The 8,263-nt window shown below is 38.0% G+C and overlaps 1 protein-coding gene across 1 annotated transcript; it reads left to right on the top strand.

Annotated features, from left to right (window-relative positions):
- The first annotated feature begins 252 nt into the window (after positions 1–252).
- On the top strand, positions 253–2,645 carry LOC148022272 (uncharacterized). Its single transcript, XM_087697893.1, has 3 exons — positions 253–599; positions 927–1,662; positions 2,009–2,645. Exons 1-3 carry the CDS (start codon positions 541–543, stop codon positions 2,564–2,566), a joined length of 1,353 nt encoding a protein of 450 aa, XP_087554019.1. The 5' UTR covers positions 253–540; the 3' UTR covers positions 2,567–2,645.
- Positions 2,646–8,263: the final 5,618 nt, after the last annotated feature.

The raw sequence follows: 8,263 nt of genomic DNA, 5'->3' as shown, positions 1-8,263 counted from the left end.
GGCCGTTCCGATTGGCCAATTCACCCTTAACCGGGCGACCCCTATCAAGTGTGTAAAAAGCCTAAGGTTCACTATCAAGTCGATGCATGACTAAGCTTTGCTATATTCAATAGGCGTAATGGGTGTGTCCACACAATGCGACGGGTGCCTATAAAAAGGAGAACAACGAGATGTGGATAGAGTCAAGAAAGAGACGAGCAACGAAATCCTGCCTACCTAAATAGAAGAAGAAGAAGAAGATTTAGCATCTGGGAGCTGTGATAGATGACATGTATAACAAGAATATTTGAGAGAGGGGAGAGAGAGAGAGAGAAAACCATAAAAGACGTGATGGGTAGGGGCGGGGGAGGATAATCAGACGAAAATCTCTCGGTAGAACTACCACTTCCTTTGTCTCTTCTCTCTTGTTTTCTACTTCCTCTACCGAGTCCGCGCACAATCACAAACAAACACGCACGATTGCGCATTATATTTTCTTCTTCTTCTTCTTCTTCTTCTGTTTGTGTCCTTCCTTAAGAAAGAAAGAAAGAAAAAGAAAGAATGATGGCGGCTGTGCAAGCTCAACCCACCATCATCCTCCCTGACTTTCCTCAGAAGTGGTAAAATCTCTCTCTCTCTCTCTCTCTCTCTCCTTTTCTGTGTGTGCCCGCATTAAAGAACGCCTTGCTTTTCTTCCCTCCCCTCCCCTATTTCTGATCCAGTCTTGGCCATATTTTTTCGTTTCTTTGTGCGTTTCTTTTTCCCATTATTTGGAGCATCTCTCTTCTTTTTGCCGCTATTTCCGACATTTGATCATCTTCTTTTTCCCCGCTGAGAGACAGTTGATCAATCTTCCCCACCATTAAACACTTCCATCATCGTCTTTTTATCCCGCCCCATCAATCCAGAGTGTTGCTTGATCATCTTCCTCTTTCCTGTTGATCCAGGCTCCCAATCGAGAAGAACCCAAGTTCCGGAACCGGCAGTGCTCTGATGGGTTCCACCATAGAGTTCTCTCATAATCTTCATCATCACCATCAGCAGCAGCAGCAGCAGCAGCAACAACAACAACATCATGAGCAGCGAGAAGAGATTCTTCTTCTTCCAGATTTTCTTGCCCAAAATCAGCACATGATGATGACGATGATGCATTGCCATGGATTTGAAGAGAGCAGCAGCATGATCAACATGGCTCTCAATGCACAGAACAACATGACTATGAATCACAAACAGAGTAACAACATCAATATGGTCATGAATTCACAGGAGGGTAACAGCACCAATATGGCTATAAACCCACAGGGTAACAGCATCAGCATGGCTATGAATCCACAAGGTATCCGCGTTGACATGGCCGTGAATGCAGAGAACAAGAGGCTCAACATGGCCTTGAATGCCAGTCAGATCTCCGGCTTAATGGGATACCGAAAGAGGGTCCGCGAAGAGGAGGAGATTTCTGGGAAGAAGCCGCGGCAAGAACAAGAATTCTTGAGTCATGTGCTGCAACAACAGAGGCAGGTTTTCGCAAGCTTGCCCGACGGTACCAACCAAGCTCCTGCTTCCATGGCTTCCACTAGTGGAAGGCCCTCTGCTTTATCAGCGGTCTCGACTGTCTTAATGCAAGCCTTACAGCATCAATCCATGATGCACAAACAGGAGCTTGATCAACTCATACAAGCTCAGGTAGATTTCCTACCCCCTTCCAGAGGTTTTTCTTGATCAGGTGTTGCTTCTGAGTTTCAAGCAGTTAGTCCTGCCAGTGTTATATCCATACATTGCCTGTGACTGCAAAGAACAAGATGTCGTACAACATTCTACGCGAGCATCATCGTCCATAGTGTTAGTGCTAATGTTATGTCATGTCCGTCTAATATTGTACGAGCATCGTCATCCAGAGTGTTATTACTAACGTTATGTCATGTCCATCATTAACGGATGACTGTTTTGTGTGTAGGACATGGTTGTCATCACATCCCGATTGTATGCATAATGTATGGTCTCAAACACATTTTTCCATGTTGTCTTCCAGGGAGAGCACATGAAACAACTGATTGAGAAGAGCAGACAGAAGCTTGTATGGCTATTGATAGCATGTGTGGAGGAAGCATCTGTGATCAAGATGAAGGAGAAAGAGGAGGAGTTGCAGAGGGTGAGCACAAGAAACTTGGAGCTCGAAGAGAGGATAAGGCAGCTGAGCTTGGAGTCACAGCTATGGCAGAATATGGCAAGGAATAATGAAGCCATGGTATTGAATTTGAAGAGCAGTTTGGAACAAGCGGTGGCCGCATCGCAGACCCGGGAGCAGGGCAAAGAAGGCCATGAAGCAGAGGATGCCCAATCCTGCAACCATGGTGGAGAATCAAATTGTGACATGATGGGCTTGAGGACAATGGCAGGTGCACCGATGCAAGAACTACAGAATGCACTTGAAAGGATGTGTAGAGTGTGCAGGGCAAGCAAGGACATCTGCATGCTCCTCCTGCCTTGCAGGCACCTTTGCCTTTGCAAAAACTGTGAGGCCACAACATCTCACTGCCCTATATGTGCTGCTCCCAAGGATGCAAGTGTGCAGGTTTACTTGAATTGACAGCCAAGAAACTTGTGGGTATCAGTAATGCCCTTAGAACCAATTCGATTTTTTAATATTCAATTCTATATTCATTTGATGCTGTGATTTAAAATCATACAGTTAATTATTAGATACACATTAATGTTTTTCATAAGGAGAAGATTTGCTAAAAAATAGTTTATAAAACCACGTGAAATGGAGGTTTTTCACAAGGATACTAACACAATTGAATCTCCCTTTCAAAACTAGTTTACAGTACCATACATAAATGAAGTTGCTTCCCAAGGATACTAACCCAATTGACTCCCTTTTGAGGACCCTTTCGCATTAGCACATTTAAGTTATCAAGCAACCTTGTGATCGTGTGCATTGGCGATATGAAACTATAGCGGTGTAGTGGCAATACAAAAGTGTAGTGCCATACTTTTAATGAAATGAAAGGTGTTCATTATTGAAGCATGAAACTAGGCTTCAAGACTTTGCTAGACACAACTTAAGCATCGAGCAACAAGTGACCAAAATGAGAAGGCCACCTTAATGAGATCCAATATAGCAAAGTGAACCATAGGTAGAAGACATTTGCAAGCTTCACACTAATAGGTGGAAGAATTTGCAAGCTTTACCTAGGAAACCTTATAATGTGATAATTAATCCTTCCATTGGATGAGTATGGAATGATGACATAGGATGATTATACGACTCCTTGCTACCAGCTTGACTAAAGAATATCCTTATTTAGTTAGTAGTCCAAGTGAAATAATGTATGCATGATGCAAGTTATCTTTATAAATTATATAGACATTATTATTTAGATTCCTTAGCTCTTGAGCTTGGATGGAATGTAAAAAAAGTCTAACCTACCTTCACAATTCGTAGAAAGCTAATGGCTTCCGTAGCTAGAAACTTAAAATAATCATGGAACTTATCCATTAACTCTAGGAACCTTCTTGTTAAAGGTTTCATGAATCGTGTAAGGCTACAACTCTAGTAAGTTTCCAAGGATCCACAAATGCAAGGGTGACTCGAGCAAAACTTGACTCCAATTTAGCTTATCATGGGAACCAACCCTTCCAAGCCACTAGATCTTTTGTTTATAAGGCCTCCACAGCTCTACTAACATTCCCCAAAACAATAGAAAGTAATATTTTCTTAAGTGATACAAGGGGCACACATTATGAATAGGTGCATTCAACAACATACCCCAATAGGAAGTCTACCAAACAAGATTTTCCACAGACTAGTCGAATGAGATCACCTTCTAAGTTTTCTTGACCACTTTCTTGAGCTTTTTGGGATTCATGAATTTTGTCTTCCTTCCCAACACTCACTAGCTATGAACAACCATGTCACATGGCTCTAGGTTTTTGTTTATGCACTAGAGTTCCATTTATTTGAAAGTATTTGAGGCTCTTCCTCCTTGCGCTATAAGCAGAAGAAGGCCATGAGCCCTCCTTCCTAAATATATACTAATTCAACATTTCAAACTCAACCCTACTAAGATGATGTCTTTTCCTTATGGTTTCTATGACCTACCAATCTAAGCTTCTTATATTCTAGAGGTCTATTAATTGCTTCAATCCTTTGTTATATGTATGATTCTTGAAATTTTAAGTTTCCTTTGGCTAGTGAAACTTTATCACCAAATGCGATAGTATTCAACAACATAGGATTGAAAATAGAAAAACCTCCTTCAATACAATCACCCTTCCACCCACAAAGCCCATGGTTGATCCATTATTGTGATCCATTTGACTCCTGATTACAAAATTCTCTCATATTGATATGTAATTCCTAGACCCCCATCTACTTTAGATGAAGGCACTTACGCTTATACCTTATTGCATGTGAACTCTCTAGATCTCCTCAATGCCAGAGAAAACCATTAAACAACTTCTCCAATTCTTGCCAAAGAGTCTTATTGAATGAAAATAGTGTTGAAATAAACATTGCAAAGGAGTGCAAAATATGTTTGATGACAACTAATCTCCCCACTAAGTTTGTTACATGAATTTAGACTTTACCTTGAACAAAAATAATAGTGCAAAGGAGTGCCAAATATGTTTGATAACAACCAATCTCCCCACTTTACCTTGAACCAATGCCCAGTGCTCCATTCACTTAAGGTAACATGCATAACTTGTGACACATACACAAGGCATATGCACTTGCCTAGACATCATGTAGCAGTGTTAGAGATTTCTAATTGATGACCATTCAACCTAATAATTGATGGACTAGCTACTTTAGTAATGTAATGCTTGATGGAGTACAAAGGTTCTATGATTTTTGGGGCTATAAAGCCTATCAATCCAAGGGTAAGAATAAACAAGTAGCTCACATAGATAAGTTTTCCAACATTAACAAGGCACTATTAGCATAGTCATTTTGAATGGCATTTTGTCTACCACTTAATCTGAGGTAGTTACGTAAAATCCAACCACTGTTCAAATCAACATACATCATCTTTAAAGATGTCACACCACAATTCACTTCATTTTGAAAATGTTACACCATAATCCACAATCATGCTTAAAGATGTCATACCACAATCTTATTAGTCTTTGACATGTGACACTTTTCATTGAAGATGTTGATTCAACACAAAACCAATACAAAAAGTGAAATTTCATTTATAGACGTTATTGTTGCAATAGGTTCTCTACTGTAATGATGTCAACTACAAACAAAGATTGTACCTATTAAAGCTTAAAAGATATAAGGAAGACATAAACAACTGCATAGTTTCAAATGACTTTTAGTAGAGGGAGCAATTTCAACAAGTATGATGTGAGGTGAATGAACACCAATGCTTCTTTCATGCTCAAACAAGCCTTATGTGAATAACTTTTTCAAAATAGGAATATTTTCATGTGACTCATGACAAAGAACGCCCAAATTGATTTATATTCAACAAATTTGCATTTTTATTAGCATTGCATACAAAACCATATGTAACATTGTACTTTTAATTTAAATCATTGAGACTAAGACTTGATAGATTTACATGTTAATAAACATCACATGTGAAGGCACATGCCCATTAACATTGTTTATGTTTGCTTCATATTTGCATGATACTTTGCCTATATATGTGTTGATTTTTCTAAAATCATTCAAAGAAGTTCTCTTTTCGTGAGTAACTATTGCAATTTATAAACTTTCCCTCCTCTTTGAGGCCCTACTCTAGTGCATGAAATGCACCTCATTTTCAATTGGCTAATAAAAAGGGTCCAAGTACTTGGCACTGTTGATGAGTTCGTTGTTTAATACACCTTCATCCACGTAATCATGAAAAACTACTCTAGTAAGTTGATGATGTTTAATGAATATCATGCTACTCAAAGTTTATTATTGACATTTTAAAAGACATGAAGTGACTAGTATTAAGTAACTGTGACAAAAGCTATGGAAGGATGATTAATTTTCAATAGTTTGATGATCAATAACTTATCCACATAGGTTTTATTTGAATCATGTGGCCTTTGTAAACATGGATGATACTTCTATAACTCAATATCCACAAAAAAACCGTGAAAATGTTGCAAAATGATTTTGATAGTAAAAAGTTAGTGGGTGAAGGGGCTGATGTATCTAAAGAATATCATGTAGCACATACTCCTCCAAACAAGAACATCCAAGTGTGCATATTTGTTACATCACTTGCCACAATGTACCATTGAATAATCTCAAAGGTTTGATATTGCTATGTCACTTACCCTAACTTGCCCTATGTTTCTGAGTGAGATTGTGTTCTTATGAGATGTTATACAAACTCTTAGATGAATACAAGGGTATATTTCGATCACCTACTTCCTTATCTCCACACATACATGCATATGACAAAACATGTATATCCACACATGCATGCACACATAGGCATGTGTGGGTGTGCACACACACTATGTGTGTGTGTGTGTGTGTTCGCACACATGCATGTGCACATAGGCATGTGTGGGTGTGCACACACACGTACGTGTGTGTGTGCATGCGCGCGCGCGCATGCACACAGAGCTACTTTATTACTATGTCATGTATTGAAGGAGAGTAGGAACTACTTTATTAGTGTATCACGTATTGAAGGACAACATGATAGTGAACATAAAGTGCTTCCTTTTGCATTCGTCTACACAAACATGATTTGAAAGGTGGGGGCCCTCCCAAGGAGTGTATCTCAAAATTATCCAAAATATGAAAGGGATAAAGAACACCTGCCAATTTAGATTCTTGTTTATTTTTTAATGGGGAAAAACTAGGATGGTTGGCAAATAAAACTTTGATTCCTTTTTTTGTCTTCATAAAGGTTTCCCAATAAAGTATATCACAATGTAGACTAGAGGGGCCCAAAAAAGGTTGACATTTCTCTAGAGAGAAAGAGAAATTGAGGGAAAGATGTGCCAAAAGCATTATACCCTTTCATATGTGTATGCTGATGCAATAGGACTTAGCCCAACAACAAACTCTTCATATTATAATTTCTAAGCCTAAGAGATAAGTTACATTTCAAGATTGCATCCCACAAGCTCTCTTTTACCATACAATTAAGACCCTTTCCTTACTCTCTCTTTGAATGATAAGGTGGCCTCTTTTACCTTAGGCTGGCACCCATATACATTGCACTCAATGTGTTTCTATCTTACTTTCTTAATGACAAACTTTTTCAGACTTTTGACTTTTTTTAATTTCACAAATAATAGTGTGCTTAAAGTTTGTATCTTTAAAGCGCCAACATAATAAGGATTGTGTTCCCTATAGAGTTGAAGGTTGTGTCCACACCAATGTAATGCCTCAAGTATCTATTAGGATAAACTTACACTCTAACAACTTATAAGCATACCCATGTACTAAATTGCAATAACCAATGTTGGATATGAGATGCTACATCAAAATCTATACAAATAATACAAAAAGAATCCCAATCCTTTTGTGTACTTGGCATAAACACCACCACTTATGGTTTGACAAGGCACTATTTCATTATAAAGAGAACTTGAACAAACCCACTATGAAGTATTTACCTTTATGGTAATCAATGAAGTTTTCGACACTATTGTTGCAATAGAACATGATAAATTTTATCAAATGATTAAAGGAGACACCCACAAACTTTTAGGAAACTTTCTTGATGGGACAAGTGATAGGCCGCATTACAAGACCAATAGTATCTCTCATGGAATGAAAGTATAAAGAGAGAATCGATCTCATTTCCCTTATCATATCAAGAAGACTTCTTGGGGGAGTCATTCATGAATATATGTGTGTATCACATGGGTTTGGCACAATGCATTTTTTAGATACCATTTTTTTACATTTTTTACATACAAGAGTGTCATATAAAAGTGTTACTTACAAATTGAATAAATAAGGCTTGTGTTTTATTAGAAAAAATTCACAGATAAGGGTATTTATAAATAATCCTTGAGCACATGTGATATAGAGGATATACATATACTAAATCCCCTAAGGAATACATTAAAATATAAAATTAGCTAATACTTAAAAAGAATTCTTTAGGGTTTTTCCTAAAAATTTAGTAAAACTCATCATGATTATTGATACTAGTGAGCAATTCATGTATTTCTTCTTCACTCAACCATGGACCGCATTAAATAAGCTATTATTATTTGGATATGTCTACAAACAACAATCAATACTTTTATGAGAAGTCATAATAGTCATAATTTTAGCCCAAGTTTTGACTTCGAATGAAAAGCCAAC

The sequence above is a fragment of the Lygodium microphyllum genome, chromosome 17, assembly GCF_053477565.2.
Source record: "Lygodium microphyllum isolate KBCC chromosome 17, Lygodium_microphyllum_v1.1.10, whole genome shotgun sequence".
In the NCBI taxonomy this organism is placed as follows: domain Eukaryota; kingdom Viridiplantae; phylum Streptophyta; class Polypodiopsida; order Schizaeales; family Lygodiaceae; genus Lygodium; species Lygodium microphyllum.
Note: the sequence above shows the minus strand (reverse complement) of the source record. Positions and strands in the feature narration are given on the sequence as shown.

Bases quoted from the DNA above. Each gene is read 5' to 3' on its own strand.
- LOC148022272 (XM_087697893.1), top strand. From the start codon at position 541: ATGATGGCGGCTGTGCAAGCTCAACCCACCATCATCCTCCCTGACTTT. The intron at 600-926 runs GTAAAATCTCTC...CTGTTGATCCAG, and splicing joins CCTGACTTTCCTCAGAAGTG to GCTCCCAATCGAGAAGAACC. The intron at 1,663-2,008 runs GTAGATTTCCTA...GTTGTCTTCCAG, and splicing joins ATCAACTCATACAAGCTCAG to GGAGAGCACATGAAACAACT.